General features: G+C 36.9%; 1 protein-coding gene across 3 annotated transcripts in view; it reads left to right on the top strand.

Moving 5' to 3' along the window:
- Window positions 1-20,375, top strand: part of KCNK2 (potassium two pore domain channel subfamily K member 2) — a 120,031-nt gene that overhangs the window by 22,839 nt on the left and 76,817 nt on the right. For all 3 annotated transcript variants that reach the window (XM_065937211.1, XM_065937210.1, XM_065937209.1), the window contains exon 3: window positions 14,481-14,598. In XM_065937211.1, coding sequence (XP_065793283.1) covers window positions 14,481-14,598 — 118 coding nt within the window. The remainder of the gene's footprint in view (window positions 1-14,480; window positions 14,599-20,375) is intronic.

Raw genomic sequence — 20,375 nt, 5'->3', positions numbered from 1 at the left:
GGAGTTGCCAGGATTTTTTCTACCAGCTTTGATGCAGGTGATTTCATGCTCATTTGAAGTTTAGGAACTTCTTAACTGATTTCTGGATTTCTTGCTAAGGGAACTGGTCTGTGCATTGTTGAATTAATATCTCTTTTTGGGGAGGCGGGGTGGGGTTGGAGAATCTTGGGATTTCTATTTTACCATCTTGCTGATGTCACCCAACTTAAGGACATGAACATTAAAGCCATGAATTAACTCAGTAAGATTTTTATAGTTATCTTAATAGAAGTAATAAATAAATAAACTAATAAATATATAAGGTAATTATAAATAAAACCCCCACAATTCTAAGTATTTTGAGAAAGTAATATAGTTTGTGTGATGGAGAGTCACTGTGAAGTGAAAGTTGCTCAGTCATGTCTTATTCTTCGTGACCCCATGGACTATACAGTCCATGGAATTCTCCCAGCCAGAATACTGGAGTGGGTAGCCTTTCCCTCACTGCCTTGGCTAATTAAATTGGCAGATCTGGGAACTCAGAAATTTTAGCATCGATCTCGAAAGTAATAAATAGCTATACATAGACATGTGAATAACCAGGGGAAGGCATTCCAGGTAGAGAGAACAAACGCAAAGGCCCAGAGATAGGCATGTTCTCGGCAGAGGAGTCACATGGTTAGAGGGGATGAATGAAGGGGAAATAAATTTTTAAAAAGGTTAGAGGAGTAACAGGAGCTCAGCTCCTATTTGTTGTTGTTGATCAAGTCGCTAAGTCGTGTCTGACACTTTGATACTCCATGGAATGTAGCATGCAGGCTCCTCTGTCCTCCACTATCTCCCAGAGTTTGTTGATTGAGTCATTGATGCCATCTAACCATCTCATCCTCTGCCGCCTTCTTCTCCTTTTGCCTTCAGTCTTTTGCAGCATCAGGGTCTTTTCCAGTGAGTTGGCTTTTCACATCAGGTGGTCAAAGTATTGGAGCTTCAGCTTCAGCCTCATTCCTTCCAACGAATACTCAGGGTTGATTTCCTTCAGGATTGACTGGTTTAATCTCCTTGTAGTCCAAGGGACTCTCAAGAGTCTTCTCTAGCACCACAACTTGAAAGCATCAATCTTCAGTGCTCAGCAGTTTTTATGGACTAACTCTTATATTCATGCGTGACTACGGGAAAATCTATAGCTTTGACTATATGTACCTTTGTTGGCAAAGTGCTGTCTTTGCTTTTTTTTTTTCAATTTAGTAAAGATATTTTAATATAAGACTAATTAATTTTTCTCAGGATATTTTTTAAAATTTATTTTTTATTGAAGGATAATTGCTTTACAGATTTTTTTGTTGTTTTCTGTCAAACCTCAGAGATGTCTCTGCTTTTTAATATGTTGTATAGGTTTATCATAGCTTTCCTTCCAAGGAGTAAGTGTCTTTTAACTTCATGGCTGCAGTCATCATCTGCTGTGATTTTGGAGTCTAAGAAATGAAAATCTGTCACTGCTTCCAATTTTCACTCTTTGATTTGCCATGAAGTGATGGGATCAGATGTCATGATCTTAGTTTTTTTAAATGCTGAATTTCAAGTCAGCTTTTTCACTCTCATCAAGGGGCTCTTTAGTTCCTCTTCACTTTCTGCCGTTAAAGTGGTATCCCCTGCTTATCTGGGATTATTGATATTTTTCCTAGCAATCTCGATTTCAGCTTGTGATTCATAAGGCCTTGTAAATTGGCATATGGGATCCTAGATTTTGCTCAGAGTGACTTGCAGGACCGTGAACAGACTTGGGACAAAGCAGGGACATGATCTGACTTATAGCTTAAAGGGATCACTGTGGTTGCCCTGTGAGAAGTAGAATGTAGTGGATGAAGTTGGAAATCCACTGCAAGAGCCCAGGGGGAGTTAGTGGTGGCCTGGATGAGCAAGGAAGCAGTGAATGTGATGAAATTTCACACTGGGATCTTTTGAGGGTAAAACTAGCAGATTTTGATGTGAGGTGTGAGAGAAAGAAGTCAAGAATGATTCATAGGTTTTGGACCTAAAAAACTGGAAAAATAGAGTTGCCAACTATGGAGATGGGAAAAACTCATATGGAGCAGGTTCAGGAAGGAGCTTAGAAGTTCGACTTGGCATTTGGTTGGTTTAAGTTGCCTTTCAGACATCCATGCAGGGAATGGTCCAGGATGAAGAATACCTCTGGGAGTTATCATCATACTGACAATATTGAAAGCCTTGAGTTTAAATGAAATCATTTAGGAGTGTGTGAATGGATAGAGAACAGAATCGTGGGCTCAAAGGTGAGGGGGATGAGAGAGAAGTCAGGGAGATTTGAGGAAGGCTCGACTGTGGTGTTCTGTGAGCCAGACACGTTGCCAAGTGGGAGAGATTAGCTGTGTCAAATGGTACTGCAAAGTCTTAGCTCTCTTTACCATGACCTGTAATATGCAATTAGAACTCTTATCAGCTCATGTTAGTGATTTTATGTGTACTTAGAAATCAGTAAGCACAACCTTTGCCACAAATAATCCTTGAGCAATCAATATTACGCTAGACATACGGGCCATATGTGGCACAAAGATTCGAAGATACAAGACAAGGCCTGATGAGCATTTGTGATATAATATACACAGGTAGACAAAATAAACAAGATGTTCACCCAACTTCAAACTTATGAATGGGACTATTACTTAAAAAAAATTCATTTATAAATATAATTCCTACTTGGAACTTTCAAAGTATTATCACATAGAAATAATACTATAAATGATAGCTATCTCTAAAGGTAGGTACCCAAAGCTATAATGCAGCTAAACTGTAACACCAAGGCCTGTGACTGATTTTCCTGGTTATTTTATTATTTGTTTACTTACTTTGAAACTTGTGATACATTTAGTCTCTCTATACCTCAGCTTTTGTGGAAGATCCATTTGAGGCATCTAATTCTTGTCACATGATACCACTACTGATAGTGGTCACAGGGTTATTTTTATGAGATGATGAAGCATCTCAGGCCTTGCACTGCTGGTTCCCAGTACTTACTTAAGGAGAGATAGCTGTCTGCAGCACACACAATGGTTGCACACAGCAGGGGATTGAAAATGAAAAAAGTGAGTAAGCGTTGCTCTCCTCTGACTTTTCATTCCTCTCTCTTTCTGCCCAGTTTAAACATAGTCTATCCAGCCCATCCCACTAGCATAAACACATTCTTGTTTTGAAGGGGCTTGGGGAGCAGGAGAAGTGAAGATCGTGAAGTGTGTTTAGCCCATCTTGGTACCTCTCCAGGCACTAGACCCAGCCTCTAGCACAGACTGTCCTGATAACGGCATCTTCATATTCTGGGCCTCTGAGCAGAGTTGACCCTCTAGTCTCGTGTTTATCACATGGATTTTAGCGCATCTTCCCTTTCGTAGGTCCCTGGGCCAGGGAGATTTCCCTGGAGAAGGAAATGGCAACTCCCTCCAGTATTCTTGCCTGGAAAATCCCATGGACAGAGGAGCCTGGTGGGCTGCAGTCGATGGGGTCACAAAAGAGTCAGACAACTTCGCAACTAAACAACAGCGACCCTTTCCTAGGTTGCTGTGCCCTGAGATGGTCTTGGGATTGGTATCCTTGTGTGAGTGAAGATGATCAATACTGCATATGTGAGTGACTAGTATGAAAAACATGAGGAGAGGATGCCAGCTCGTTTTCAGCGCGGATGGGTGGTGTGACACTCTTAAGTCAGGCTGAGAGGTGCCCGAGGGGAGAGTTTAATTGCATTTTTGTGCAGTAACTACTGGACAGGTGTCAAGGGGTAGCGCCATCATTCCATTTGGCTTGAAAAAGTATAAGAAATTCTGTCAGGTTGCTATTTTCGACAAAATGGATTTCCATCGATTCACATTTGCTGTAACTGGTGCGTGTATGAGTGTGTAATTGAGAACGATGGATGAAATTTTGAGAAAAGCTAAGAAGCTAAGACAGAGTAAGTATGAATCACTACATTTTGGGAAGTTATTCATATATTATTTTTTTCTGCCTTGATTTTGTGACATTAAGAGCCCAGAAATATTAACATATTAAGCAGTTTTGCAAAACTTCCCATTCTCTGCATAATGTTAGCAAGTCGTTGGTAAATTTACTCTGCACTGTGTTAAGAAATTTTACCTGGATCTTGAAAGCATAGACATTTCTTGTAGGCAATGAGTCAGTTCAGTTGAAGTGAGAAATATATAAGCTTTGTGGTGCCTGAAACAGAGGGACTGTTTATCAGAATATTATAGGAATGTTTTAGTATTATGATATTTTGCCTTTATAGATGGCTATTTGGTGGTGTGGGAATTTTGGTTTACTTTAACACAAACTGGGTTAACTACTTACTTTGTTGGTTTTGCAGGTGTACATAGACCTTAAGATTTTCAATCCTTGTCATGATGTTTTACTTAAATATTCAGGAAGGGCAGGACAAAGTCATTTGTTTTTAAAATATATTATGAAAAAGAGATTGCCTTTCTGTGAAAACCTGAATAGCTTCCCTAACTATTTCCCTTGGGATTAATTTTATGTAGGTGTTAAGCACTTTTTTTGTTTAAACTGGTATCTATCATGGAAATATATGCTTAAGTGTGATGGAAAATCAAATAAGTGGAAGCCTGTGACATTCTGTGGGAAAGGCCAACAAAATCTCCAAATTTGGGGATTCTATGGATGTGTGTAATTGACAGAGTAAAACTGCCTTTGTTCCATTTTGGACTTTTTTTTTTTCATCAGTTTAGAACTTGAGGCTTTAAAAACAGAGCATGAATAAGTGTTGGTTGGTGGTGTGCCTTGGGCAAACTGGTGTAAAAATATTGCCTAGTGCTGTGTTTCCTTGATCTCACTCTTCCACCTACTCAAATCCTATTTTAAGGATAACCTCTTTCAAAAGAACTTCCTAGACAGAGTGTGACTATAACTTGTATTAAGTTCCTATCTTATTCTTCTAGACCTTTTTGTTAACTAAACAGCCTTTATCTTTTTCTTTTCTACTTGTTGTTTTATTTCTTTCTGACTTCCTCCTCTGTCTCCTTGCTCCAAATTTTCCTTTTCTTCCATTAACCTTGCTCCTGATTTATGCTGAGATGAGGTAGAAAGGGACAGATAGACAGAGATTAATATTCTGATGGAATATTAATGGACCATAGTATGGAATGTAGGAAAGTTCATGGAAAAATGCAGGATTCAGTGTGCTTGCTTGTACATTTATGTTTTTTGGCTCTTTCGGAGTTACAAGGACTCAGATCTTGGCCATGTTTTATTGTTTCTACATCACAGTGCTATTTCATGCAGGATTAATAGGATAACAGAACTTCAGTGTTTCCTGTTTGATCCTTGTCTGATGTATAAATCATCTCTATAATCATCTTTCAAATGATCACCTGAACTTGGATTCTGTTATACAAATTTATTTAATGATAGAAGAGTAGTAGGCAGCTGCTCAGTGATTTTGATGACTTCAAAATGCCTTGGAGCATGCTTATATTAGATGGAAACTGGAAAGCACATTAATTATGACAACTATTAAAACCCCAAATTGAATATATGCATGTTGTTAAAAAAAAATGGTTTCAGGGGCTGTGAGTGAACTTTTTAATTCTTATTTTTCCAAATGTTCCATATTGTATATACACATATGTATGTACATTTATAACTTTTGTGATTTTTTTTTTTACTTTTGTGATTTAAAAACCGCTTCCAGAGTGGACAGAGCAGGGAAGGCGCCCCTCATACCCTGTGATGTGCCTCTTGCTTCTGGCCCTGTTGATAACATCCACCTCCAGCTTTCCCCCTTTGGACTTTAAGCTTTTGTTTCTACTAATAGGAAATAAATTTACACTTACAAAAGAACAAGAAAAAAGCTGTACACTTCATTAGTCTGTATAAAAATAGCTTTGACATGCAATGGCATAATCCTTAAATGGAAAGAAAGTCTTGGGAAGGTAAGCGAGATGTTTACTTTTAGAGGTGCTTTCTAAAACCTGGTACATGAAAATTGCTTTCTGTAGGTAATACTATCCTTTCTAAGCATTAAGAACTAAGCTTTTTGTGTTTTTTTTACAGAAACTTTACAAGAAGTTTCTAATTAATGTGTGGTTAAACTTAGGTCATGCATTGTGTGGAAACACATTCTAAGGGCTTTGAAAGCCTTTTTAGGATAATAGGAAATGTGTTTTGACTCAAATTGTGTCCAACAAAGACAAAAGATTAAAAATATTACTGCATATTACCTTTCTGACTTAAAAGATATACTCTGGGGAGACCTTGAAAACATCCTCCTTTACCAGATTCTAAATATAGAATGATGTAATCACCTGTATTCTGTATGAAATATGCAAATGTTCTACTCCATCTTTTTTCTGCATATAAAATCAGAAATATATCTTTTAAAAATAAAAATATTAATGTTAGATTTAGAAATCTGACCTTTGTCAATACTTAAAACAGTTCATTTAATTATGAAATATAAGTTTGGGATTTTTTTTTCTTTTTTGAATTTATGTAGGTGCCTCTAATTTTCATAGACAGAAAAAACACAAAAGGAAAAAATGTCATCTTTATATAACTATAGAATTTTTCTTATCTTGACTGATTTTTGTTAGGATAGAAGTTCTGAAAAATTAAGTTACATAATGTGTTTCAGGTTCATTTATCAAACCTGAGGTTAGAATGTACAGTAGTATGAATATTTGATGTCAAAAGATGAATATACACATTTACTGCTAGCAAATGTTATCATCTTAAATAGTAGATAATATCACCTGAAATCTGAGATGTGTGCAAAAGTTGGACATAACGTGAATTTCGAATAAGGATGCAATAGTTAGTCTATATTTTCTCAGAATAGCGTTCTCAATCATATAAAATTCTTCTTCATACATATCTTTCACGGTAGGACTGTATGCAAGCCCATACTAGATTAATTTGTTGTTAACAGTTTCCTGCTTATTAGAATTAACTTTAGTCTTGCAGTATGATGGCTCAGTGGCTAAAGAATCCGCCTGCAGTGCAGGAGACTCAGGAGACGTGAATCTGATCCCTGGGTCAGGATGATCCCCTGGAGAAGGAAATGGCAACCCACTCCAGTATTCTTGCCTGGGAAATCCCATGGACAGAGGAGCCTGGGGCGCCACAGTCCAAAGGGTGGCAAAGAGTCGGACATGACTTAGCAACTAAACAGTCAACACACGTGTTATGCTCAATGAAATTTATCATGTTATAAACTATTAGTGAAAGCATATATACCATTCTGTTGTATGCTTTTTATGACAATTATGAAATTGTCATTGGCCATTTGGCGTGGTTCAATCAGTATTATCATTAGCTCAGAGCTACTGCTGGAATGTTTTTGTGGAGCTGTGTGCTAATACCATATGGTTTTCAGAAAGTTTTGTTTCCTTGTTGGATTGTCAACTATCTCAATTGACATTCTGACAGAACTATCTCATGCAAGGAAGTCTGTGGCACTGATTAACTTTCCAGAAGACCAAGAAAGGACCCAAGTCGAAGAAGATGAGTTTGGTTTCCGGGGATTTTCCTAGTGGTGTAAAGGATATCATGGGTTGCCTTTGTATGTAAATTTGCAATGAAACCCTAGAACTTCTTGGCTGAACCTGATTTAGTTTGTATGATGGCCTGGGAAGCAGCCCCAGTGATTAAGACTACAACCTATCACTGACATAAGAATAGAAGCTTCTTATGCAACAATTGTCTATAAATAACGTTTAAGACAGGTATGTATGGCTAATAAAGATTTTCCAAAAAGCACCTAGGAAGTGGATAAACAAATGTGATTACTCATTGATTCAAAAATGCCAGTTGAGGTTACCTAGGATCTCCCAGTACTGTGTTTGAATGCTGAGTCTGTAAGGGTAAAGGCCATTTGGAGATACTCTCTGGTTCTCTCTGGGGCTTCCCTGATAGCTCAGTTGGTAAAGAATCCACCTGCAATGCAGGAGACCCCGGTTCAATTCCTGGGTCGGGAAGATCCTCTGGAATAGGGATAGGCTACCCACTCCAGTATTCTTGGGCTTCCCTTGTGGCTCAGCTGGTAAAGAATCCACCTGCAATGCGGGAGACCTGGGTTCGATCCCTGGGTTGGGAAAAGTCCCTAGAGAAGGAAAGGCTATCAACTCCAGTATTCTTGCTGGAGAATTCCATGTACTATATAGTCCATGGGGTGGCAAAGAGTTGGACACGACTGAGCAACTTTCACTTTCTGGTTCCAAAGCAGCTCACATCATCTGATATTAGGTAATCATGGTATATTGGTGCATAGCCGGAAGATTAAGGATAAGCATAAGGATCCTGTAGCCTTTGGCAAAAGTTCTCAAGCATTGCTGCATATTATTGATGGATGATGACTGTTTTTTGTAGCATAACAATAAATAGCAATGATACCTACATAATGTCTTCCCACAAAGTCATTTGGCACTGAGAACATCATTATTTTGCTTTCCTCATTAAGCATTCTTCAAGTCTTTCAAAATAGTCTTGTTTACATGGTTGAAGTGGTCAGACCTGTGTGAGATGGTCAGATGCGTGATTTGACTTCTTTCCTAAAGAGGAGCCTCCTCAGGATGAAATTAGTTCCCCCACAAGGATATAGTGACCAAAAAGGTATAAAACTGTGTCTTACAGAAATTTAGCAAGAGTATTTGTTCCTCTTTGAGGAACTTTGAGGAACTGTAATTATACAGATGTCAGTATAACTATAGTTGGATTTAGCTATTGTATCAGTTTAGTAGGAATAATGTCCTTTTTCAGAGGAGAAAATGTGAGATCAGTCTTAAATATTCAATTAAAAGAAGTTGTCACTGAAGCAGTTACATGTACATCATTGTGCATGTGGGTTCTATCACTTAAGTCACGTCTGACTCTTTATAACTCTATAGACTATAGCCTGTCAGGCTCCTCTGTTTGTGGAATTTTCCAGGCAAGAATACTGGAGTGGGTTGCCATGCCCTCCTCTAGGGAATCTTCCCAACCCAGGGATTGAATCTGCATCTCCTGCATTGCAAATGGATTCTTTATTGCTGAGGCACTGGGGAAGCCCTGTACATCATTTTTGAATCCCAATTAGATACCAGTGCCTTGCATCTGCAGTTTGAAATTCTTGTATCACTTTGAGATTACTAGCGTGATCCTGTTTTTAGGATTATAGGTGTAATAGCATATTTCAGTGAAATCTTGATTATAATATTAACAGGGTAGGAATCTGTAGTAGGCTTTCAGAACAATCTGTATTGTTCTGGTAAACATGAACATCTGAGCATCTGAGCAAAGGAGAAAAAAACGTGAAATCAGAAATTGTATTTTAAGATTCACAATATAACCTACTCTGAAAACAATGTGTTCTTCAGGCCTTCCCTGGGGTTGCTTACTTTCTAATAGCTATTCCTTAAAGTTAGTCAAGTACTTTATAACACATGTGAAAGTTGTTCCTAGGCATTGGACTCCCAGGAACATTTTCATGATTGTCATTGATTGCCTTGAGTTCCGAGCCTATACTAGTGTCTTACAAGTAAGGGTGTCTTAGCATGGTTTGGTGTTAAAGCTCGATACAGTTCCAAAATGCCAGATGACACTGAGACATAAACAGTACAATTCAAGAATGTGCGAATTCCCGTTAGAAGTCAATGAACTTTGATTCTAAAGCCACTATTGTCATGGAAACCAAGATGTTTTTTTAATAATTACTTTTAAGAGCAATTACCTTTATCAACTCTAGGAGTATAAGCCTCTCAGAGCTCTGTTTCTTAAGTTTAAGTTCCTGTTCTTGAATAGAATCATGTATGCAACTGCCTTTCATTTCCTTTTTTTTTCACTATACATATATATTTACTTGGTTAGATTTGTACAATTTTTTGTAACTTTGTGGGTATATATATATATATAGATAGATAGATAGATAGATAGATATATTTAATGCAACTGCCTTTTCTTAATGCATGTTCTATGATTGTAGATGAACTGAAAAGCAAAATTGAGTGTGAATCCATCGAAGATTATTGTATACTATTTCTATTGTAGGTTTTATGTTTGGAAGTCCTCTCTTAATCAATACTTCAGGTAATAATATGTTAGGATTAAATGCAGAGGATTGTACATTTCCTTTACCCTAACCTAAAAAATACAATTTATTCATAAATTGTCAATATGGTGGTCCACAAAAGTTGTCTTTAGTGGGAAAGTGAGTTATTATTGAGGTGATTGGCTTTAATCACATAATCTGACACATACGGGAACACTTCTCAGGAAGGCGTTTGCTAAGTGCTCTGATGGCCTGAACTGACATTGAAATTACAGAGACTCTTAGGTCTGTGCCAGTGCCAAGGGCATCTGATGTCCTTTGGATGTTGACCAAGGGACCTTGTACCAATAGATAAAATAAATTTACAAGAATATTTCAGAGAAAGGACCTCATGGTAGACTCATACTCACAGTGATTTGACATGGTCCTTGTTCCATCTAAAGCCTCTGTTGCAATAATCACAGCTCTGTGATAACTATTTACAACCCACACATTGCCAGACATTACTGTCTCTAAGTCTACATGTGCTTCTTTTGGATTTAAATAATTTGTGGAATTTATCCAACTGTCTGGGTAATGCTGCAAGCCTTGTCATCGACAAGCAAAACAATAAACTAAAATGATGATGCTGGCTATGGATGTTATATTGTCATTTGTTGGAGGAATTAGCTGGCTTCTAGTGAATAAAATAATTAATTTTACTTAATTAAGTGGAATCTACAGACATGTCTTATATTTTCTCAATTATATCACCCATGTTTTTACTTTTCTGTTGTTTCTTCATTGCCTAGCGCCATAAACAATTGGTAAATATTTTGGAATAAATGAATATGTTGAAGATATACTTTTTAATTAAAGTACAGTTAGCATACAATATTATATTAATTTCAGTTGTAAATCATAATGATTCAACATTTAAATATATTACAGAATAATCATCCTGATAAATCTAGTAACCTCCTGTTCTATACAAAATTATTAGAGTATTACTGACTATATTCCTTTTGCTGTATATTACATCCTTGTGACATTTACTTTATAAGGAAATTTTTGCTATATATTACACCCTGGTGACTTATTTATTTTATAAGGAAGTTTGTACTCTTAATCCCCTTTATTTATTTTACTCAACTCCCTCCCCTTCCCCCTCTACCAACCACTAGTTTGTCCTTTGTATCTATGTTTTTGTTTATGTTTTGCTTTGTTTATTTTTAAAATTTCATTTATGAGTGAAATCATATGGTATTTTTCTTTCTTTCTGACTAATTTCACTTAGCATAATACCCTCTAGGTCCCTTCATGTTGCAGATGGCAAGATTTCCCTCTTTTTTACGGCAGAGTAATATTCTATTGTACATGTATCCATTTGTCTATTGATGGGCCCTCAGATTGCTTCCATATCTTGACTATTGTAAATAATGTTGAATTGAACATAGAAGTCCATGTATCTTTTTGAATTAGTGATTTTCATGTTTTTTGGATAAATACCAAGAGGTAGAACTGTTGGATTGTGTGGTAGTTCTGTTTTTAATTTTTTGAGGAATTGCCATATTGTTTTCCAGATTGGATGCAGAAGCATATATTAGAGTGTAACTGTTTTATATTAAGCCTGGCATTTCAGAGATTTATAAAATCCTAAAACAATGCCTGTCTTCTCACTAAATCTTTGTTTTGGAAAACATAATTCTTTTTCATAAAAATGTGTTAACACTTATTGTTATTTTTATGTGATTAATCAAAACATTTGAAAGTTAGAAATTCAAACAAAAATATAAGTATCAATAGTTATAACTCACATTCCGATGTTCCTAGATGTCTGCAATAGTCTTTGAGACTGTAAATTGTTTTTGAGATAAAAAAATTTGAGAGTTGCTGACTCAGAGAAATATATATTTGTGTTTGTGTGTGTGCTCAGTCACCCAGTTGTGTCCCACTCTTTGTGACCCTATGACTAGCCCACCAGGCCCCTCTGTCCATGGGATATCCCAGGCAAGAATACTGGAGTGGGTTGTCATGTCCTCCTCTGGGGATCTTCCCGACACAGGGATTGAACCTGTGTCTCCTGCATTGGGAGGCAGTTTCTTTACCACTGAACCACCCGGGAAGCCCATATTTGTGTGTACAATGCAATAACCAATTGTAATTTAAAACAGAAAAAAAGGAAAATATCTAACAATAGCCTTATAGGTCTATGTGAAGTATAATAAAAAATGCTCTTATTTCAGAATATGAAAGGAGATTCAGAAATTGAAGATTCACACCATGTTGTTTGATGGGAAGTTTCACTATCCTAGTGGTATTCATTTTCCTTACTTAATTTATAGATTACACATATATCTAAACAGCAAAAATATTTTAAACCTGTGAAAATGAAAATTGCTATAAAATTTAACTAAATAATTCTAAAGTTTATACGAGAATAATAGGTTAGTAGCTGCAAAAAATATTTTTCAAAGAAGGATTATCAGGAAGACCTTCTTATCTGATATTATATTTATAGTAGAGAGTCAGATAAAGAAAATCAGTGATCTCACCACTAGCTTCATTGTCTTCTATGCATATATGTGTACATATGTATATTCATGTGCATTTAGTATATGTTAAAGGAAACATTAGCACTCAACTTCGCTCACAATAGAGGACAAATAAATGTAAACAATTCCTATCAGTTCCGCTAAGATAGATTATTAATATTAGAGGTAAATTGCATTTGTAAATTGCTGTGGGGGAAATTATAAATTGTAACTGCCTTCTTGGATAACTATTTGTTACTGTACATCAAGTGCTTTAAAATATTCATAATCTTTAATATGGCAAATTTATTTCTAGTAATCTCTTCCACAAAAATATTCAGAAATGAAAAAATATTTATACACAAATATGTTCATAACAGCAGTTTTTATAATAAGACAAGTTATAATAAGACAAACTTTAGAACAGCATGTATGTCTACATATTGGGCAATGATTAAGTAAATATAATTGCAAGGAAAACCACATGTAGAATAATATTAAATAAAAATAGAGAATACATTTCATATAGTGCATAAGTCTGGCTATGTATGTATGAATGCCTGGAGTAGACACCTTAATACATTAACTGTAGTTGTCTCTCAATTCTGGAATTATGAATAATTTGTATTATCTTCTTTATTCCTTTCTGTATTTTCCTAAACTTTTTAAGCCATGAATACATACTGTTGTTAAAGTAAATAAAAGCTTACAATTCAATTAACTGTTGAAGTTTTAACCCATGGATTAAAACAAGTCAAACAAGTGAAATTTTATATTGCATTTCAGCTCGAGATTACCTGCTCTTTTACATCTGACAGTAAGTTCTTTGGGTAGCATGTCCATTTTCCCAGTGTAGTTTTTGTCCATTTGCCAATAAACTGTATGACTTTAAACAAGTCACTTTACCTCTCTAGGTCTTTAATTTCTTTGCCTATCAAATGAAGTTCCTTCCAATTTTAAAATCTGGAAATTACATGATAAATATTTAAAAACTATATTTCCAACAGAAACGTCTTTTGCCACAATCTATATGTATCTCTTTCACTATACATTTTCTCCTTATTCTCTTCTGTGTTTGTGTTTCTGGAGCTCTGTCTTCCCTCCCTAACACCTGATGATTGAGAAGGGATTATGGTATCATCTTTCTGTCCCTCTCCCAGTATTACTACTCAAGGCAGCATCTAGATTCTAGTGTTCCTGTATGAATATTGTTGACTGTCATTTACAAGTCATTGGTGATGTACACTGTCATAGAATTTATAAAAATCTGTAGAGATTCTAAGAATCTCGATATCAATGGATTGACTTAAGCTTGATGGTGAAGTGAATTGCCTGTTCCTTGTCATCTTAGCCTGTTTTGTTGGACCTTACTGATTTTATCATGAGTTTGAGCAAACTCCGGGAGATGGTGAAGGACAGGGAAGCCTGGTACACTGTATGTAGCGATTGAATAACGACAACTGATTTTATACTCTATACTGTTGTACACAGTCCAGGATTGGATACTTATATTTACCATTCAAAATGACTAGCATTTTGGAAAAACTTGTGTTTTTTTTGATGAAGCTATTACATACTACTTAAATTGTAGTTGGCGATCTGATATTTTTAACTCGGTGGTGCTTATTAAACTTATTGCTGTATTTAGTTGTTAATTCAAATAAATTGCTAACAATGGTACTGGATGACATTATGAATGCATATCATAACACTATATAATAAACTTTATGCAGATCCATTCTCTTGATATCAAATAAACTTTTCTTATAATTCAATGTATTAAATTCTTTAGTGTAAAGTTTTAATCTATAGTGTATACTTTAAATGGAAGAGTAGACCTTAGAATTGATGCTCTTTGACTAATTGGTTGTCTGGGGGGGAATATATGCTGTTTGATGCCTCCATGTGATTCATGTGTACTGATAAATTTCTTTTTAAACTTGCAGCAAATAGTGGCAGCAATAAATGCAGGGATTATACCTTTAGGAAACACCTCCAATCAAATCAGTCACTGGGATTTGGGAAGTTCCTTCTTCTTTGCTGGCACTGTTATTACAACCATAGGTAGGAGACAACTTATTTTGTTGTTTAATTTTGGTACAGCTTGTGAGTTAAAATTCATTTGTTTGAATTTTTTTTTACAGTTGGTCAAAATGGTCCTCTCAAGGTAGAAAACTAGTCTACTAAATTGATTCTGAAAAGAGAGTTTAAAAGTTTGAACAAAGGAATGATGAAAATGAATTACTGATTCAGAATACTGAGTTGTTTAAAATCCACCCAAAACTCGGGAACAGTTCAGTTGAGTCCTTTGACTAATGGGCAAGAACATCAAGAAATGGCTTGACATGATGATTTTGGTGGAGGGGACAAGTAGTTTAAAAATTTCCTGCATCTTTGATTCTTTAGTACAGAAAGAAATGATTTGAGTACAGTTTTGACATTCTTTTCGTGAAGTTCTTATTGGATATTACCTTGTTCAACTTATAAAATTTAACTCTACATTTTAGCAGATTGTTCCATTCTTATGTGGTTGTCTATTATGATTGCTTCAGACCTTTTTATGCATTATGTTTTTCCAGTAACACAAATCTGTAAAAAATTAACAGTGAAATATGAGGATTACAAAAGGAATGAAACTTTAAGCCCTTGACCTTTTATCTTTTAATCACGTTGAATGTCATAGTGTTTGAAAGTGGAACATGGTCTCTTTTTTGGGACTGACTGCATCCACTCAGCACCCACTAGGCAGCAGAATGGGTACATGTAGGCAATTTCTCTGCTGTCTTTCTTCAGTGCCCAAGAAATATTCCGAGGATATAAATGCAGACCCCGTAGTGAAAGCTATGCTTCCCGTGCTGTGAGAATTGGGAGGGGTTACAGCTATCTTATTTCATGGAAGGAGGTAGGTTTAAAGCATAATTTTCAACAAAGGGAAGAAAATGAACCCATCACAGGAATGCAGAAAATATGTGTGTGAAGGGAATTCTCCGGCTTGTGATGAGATTTCCTCTCATGAGCCTGACCTCTGATTTGGGCACGTGAATTAATTTTCTAAAGGCTTTAATTTTATTGTTTGTCATTGGTAGATCATGAAGTGCCTACAGTTTTCAAATGAGTACTTCTATCAAAGTCCTGAATAAGAGAACATGGGCAGTTTATGGATGAGCTCTTGCTTAAATTTTCCTTTGAGAGGGATTAGTAGTGTCCTATCATTATGTGGATGCACTGTAATGCCTTTTCTTGCTGAATCACTTGCCAGTGAAATAAATACCTTAGCATGTTGATGTTTGCCTTCGTTAAGAGGTCAAAGAACTCTGTTTACTCTTACATTTCCATCAGCTAGGTCAAAAGTTATGTGGCTGTGAAAATCTGGAAGAATGGCAACCTTGATTTCTGACCATAATAATAGGTTAACTATGGAACTTAGACAGCTTGGCCATTTCTACTATGGAAATAACTGTTTATTGTGTAAACTACTTAGAGTCTGGAAGGAAAAAAAAGCTCACAGACAGAGTGAGAATGGTTTGTTTCTGCCCAGTGAAAACTCAAAAAGTCCACGTTATAGCTCATCATGACCACCACTAAATTATTCTCCAAGACACTTAGTCATTATCCAGACTTACTGTTGCATCCTATGTTTATAAACAGTCTCAGTTTTTGAATCCCAAATTCAGTAAGTTTTGCAGACATATACTTCAACACATGAAAAAAAATAAACCATTATTACCAGCCTTACCCCAAATTATAGCCATTAAGCACAGTAGCTGATTATTTAGGTTGTTTAGGTAGCTCCCTGACAGCCCACATCTCTTACTGTTCTACCTTAGGCTTTAATCTTAGGTTGATTAAGTCATTCTAGGTCACTGACATTTACTCCATGGTCTTCTACTCTAAGGTCAAGGCAGTCTCCTCTGACCTCAGACTAGTTTTATGGTCTAGGGCAAGATAAACATTTGGCCTTTTTCATAAGTCTCCATTTGACATCCAAGTAATTATTTAATAAAATTCAGTGTAATTGTTAATATTGCTAATGATAATAATTGTCTGACCTTTGAAATGGTTTTTAGAAATTGAGGCAATTGTAACCTCTAGCACTAAGCTGCATTGGATTAGTTGTTTAAACAATAAACTTGAGACCGTCTGGGAGGATCCGTTTCAGTGGCTTTTTGTAGGGTGCCTGATACAGGCAGTGTTTCATGGAGCTGCACTGGCTGACACTGTCCCAGATTTTTCTACTCAGTGTAGACAATTTATCTAAGAAGTCAGAGTGACCCTTACTCTTCATTACAGATATGCTCAGGAGAAGTTCAGTTATACAAAATAGAATGTTAAAATTTAAGGTCTAATTTAAGAGAATCTCTTCATATATCTACATGCTCTTTCCAAAACCATATCCTTCCAAACCCTTCACAAATTCCATTTCACAGTGGCACAGACTAACGTACATTCTCGACTATTCTTTTTCTCTCATTCCTTCCTCCCAGTTCGTCAGTCAGCCCTGCTGGCTATGCCTATAAAGGAGATTTAGAATTTAACTACTGCTCCCCATTCAAACTGCCACCATTTTGGCCCAAGCCAGCATCATCTCAGCTCCTGCATCCCTGGATAGAGAAACTTGTGGCTCAGAAATACTCTCTGGATTCCAACTAATTCAGAGCAAATACTGTTCTCCATTGCTTAGGTCATCTAGTAAGATGCAAGTTCAGGAATTTTTGTGTGTGTTTGAGTCTTTTCTGTATCCCCCAATGCCTCACACATAGTGGATGCTTAATAATTATTTTTGGAATTAAAAAAACAGGTGGAGATTCTAAATGAGAGGAACTAAAGCTTGTTGGAAATTACATAATATTAAGTTAATAACTTGTTACACTAAATTCTTAATTCCTTAAACAGGTTACTAACATTTTTGTTCATTTATTTATTCAGTAAATAATAAAACATGATTTGTCTGCTACTGTAAAGATAAGAGGTAAATTGTTTGGGCCCAAGTGGCACACAGACCAGTCAGGGAGATCAGTAGGCAAATTGTCATTTACCCTATAGCCTGCCAGGTGCTATGGTTTAAGAGCATTTAATGCGAATGTACTGGGAAGATCCCCTGGAAAAGGAAATGGCATCCCACTCCAGTATTCTTGCCTGGAGAATTCCAGGGACAGAGGAGCCTGGTGGGCTACAGTCCACGGGGTCACAAAGAGTTTGACACAACTGAATAACTAACACTTCAGGTAATTAAAGACATTAATAAAATGAGGGCTTTGTAGGCATCGGGGGTTCATGTGGGCAAGATTAGGGGCAACAGAGAGTATGAGCTATTTAGGAGCTGTTGTTGAGTCGATCAGTCCTGTCCAACTCTTTGTCAACACTATGGACTGTAGCCTGCCAGGCTCCTTTGCCCATGGGATTTCCCAGGCAGAAATACTGGAGTGGGTTGCCATTTCCTCCTCTAGGGGAATCTTTCTCACCCAGGGATAGAACCTGTACCTCCTGCATTGCAGGCAGATTCTTTACCACTGAGCAATTTGGGAAGTCCGTTTAGGAATTACAGGCCATCCAAAATGGTTGTTTGTAATTGAAGGGATTCATCTTTAGGACTGTGTAAATCAAGTCAGCATAGTAGCTCCTGCTGAAATCTCTGCTACTTTTGCTGCTGCTGGGAGTGTAAAAGGAAACAAGAACACAGTTTTGGTTTGCAATCTAATTTGGGAGATAAAATTTACAGGTAGGAAATAATGGAATAATAACAGAAATGGGTCTTGTAGAATCAAATATTACATGGAATGATGGTTTCAATGTTAAAAGAAGAGAAAAAGGAAAGAATATGTGGGCTAGAATGGGGAAAACTTAATTAGAGAAGTTGAGTTTGAGGTACGCTTTGAAGAAAATGATTTGGTTTAGATTGGTGGAGGGAATAAAAGCCTCCCAGTCTGTGAGATAGTTAAGCAAAAATACCAAGAGAGAATGAGCCTGACTTATTTTGAAGGCAAAGAAGTATTCGAGGAGACCAGAGGAATTGTTTAACCGGTTAGTGGGAAATGTTATTGACTGATTCAGATGGGAAGAATACAGTTGAATATAATTTGGTTTTTGAGAAGCTTGGACCTACTGTACTAAGAACAAAGGAATTTTTTTATTTTTGGGGGGGAAAGTGAGTTGATAGGTTAAAAGATGCATCTGTCTGGAATAGAATATGTGGAGACTGACAGTGAGGGAACAGTTAAGAGGCCTTTACTGTGATCCACAGAAGAGTCAGAGTATTAACTGGGAGAATTGGAGCTGGTGTTGAGAAATGGGATTAGGACCAAAGATTGAAATAATTAGATGCAAGAATCAACAGGCCTTGGGGAGTAATGCAATGAAGAGAGAGGTGTCAAAATGTTGACTATTGAAATGAATATTTAGGCAGCAGGTCAGTACAGTTCATAGGCAGTGCTAGTTGATGCTGTGAAGAAAAAGAAGTTTTAAAAAATGGTCAATTAAAATAAATAAATTAATTTTTTTAATGACTGAAATTTTATACATGTTGTTGTATTAGGAAGCTTCATTTTAGTTGTTTTCCTTCCTCAATTTGTATTTGTTGGTTTATTCTTTAATTCAGAGAGACTAGAAAGACAAGGTAAACAGGCTCCCTCCTGGAGGAAACCCAAAATCAGTCAGTGCCCTGAAGAACAAGGCCATTATCAGTGGTGACAAGTGCTCCATAGGAAGTTCATGTGTGGGATGCAGAGTCGATAGTGGAACCAGAGCAAGGAGTAGGAGGTGCTCTAGAGCAGACTGGTTCAGGAGCTCTCAGAGCAGGTAACAGTTAAGATGAAGCTTAAAGGATGAAACCAAATCAGCCAGGGAATCAACGTATGTGCATATGTGCTCAGTCGTGTCCAGCTCTTTGCAACCCCATGGACTGTGACCCAGCAAGCTCTTCTGGCCATGGGATTTCCCAGGCAAGGGCACTGGAGTGGGTTACCATCTCCTTCTCCAGGCGGATCTTCTCGACCCAGGGCTCGAACCCATACCTCCTGCAAGTGGCAAGCCTTGGCAGGTGGATTCTTTGCCACTGAGCCACCCAGGAAGCCTAAGTCAGGAAGAGAAGAATGCAGAGATGCGTTCAGGCAGAGGGCACGGCATGGCAAGAAGAAGCAAGGTTAGCACGATGAACGGGGGCCGGAGCATGACAGGACCTGGTAGTCGTGACAAGATCCTCAATTCAGTGGGAAGCCAGAGAAAAATTTCAGCAGAAGAGAGTCCTAATGTGACTCATGTTGCTGTTCAGAGGGCAAAAGGGAAAGCAGGAAGGCCATTGAGAAGGTTATTGCGTTAATCCATAAGAGAGATAGCAACACGGATGGATCTAGAGATTGTCATGCTGAGTGAAGTAAGTCAGGCACAGAGAAGACAAATATCACATGAGATAGCTTATATGGGGAAGGCAATCTAAAACAAAAGCATATATATGAACTTACTTACAAAACAAAAGTAGATCATGAATGTAGAAGACACACTTATAGTCACCAGGGGATAAGGGAAGGGAGAGGGATACCCTGGGAGTTCGGGACTGACATATACACACTGCCGTATATAAAATAGATAACTAATAAGGGCCTAACGTATAGCTCAGGAAACTCTACTCAGTACTCTGTAATGGCCCTTATGGGAAAATAATCTAGCAAAAAGAATGGATATATGTGTATGTATAACTGATTTTTGAAATTGACACAACATTGTAAATCAACTATATTCCAATATCTTTTTTTAAAAAAGAGAGCTTATGAATGGAAATATACTTGTCTCTGAGAATGGTGCTATGGGAAGTTTAGTGTTTTAAATTTTAAGTTATTTTAAAGCTA

Source organism: Muntiacus reevesi, chromosome 5 (genome assembly GCF_963930625.1).
Source record: "Muntiacus reevesi chromosome 5, mMunRee1.1, whole genome shotgun sequence".
NCBI classification, from domain to species: domain Eukaryota; kingdom Metazoa; phylum Chordata; class Mammalia; order Artiodactyla; family Cervidae; genus Muntiacus; species Muntiacus reevesi.
This window is presented reverse-complemented; position numbering and strand designations above follow the sequence as displayed.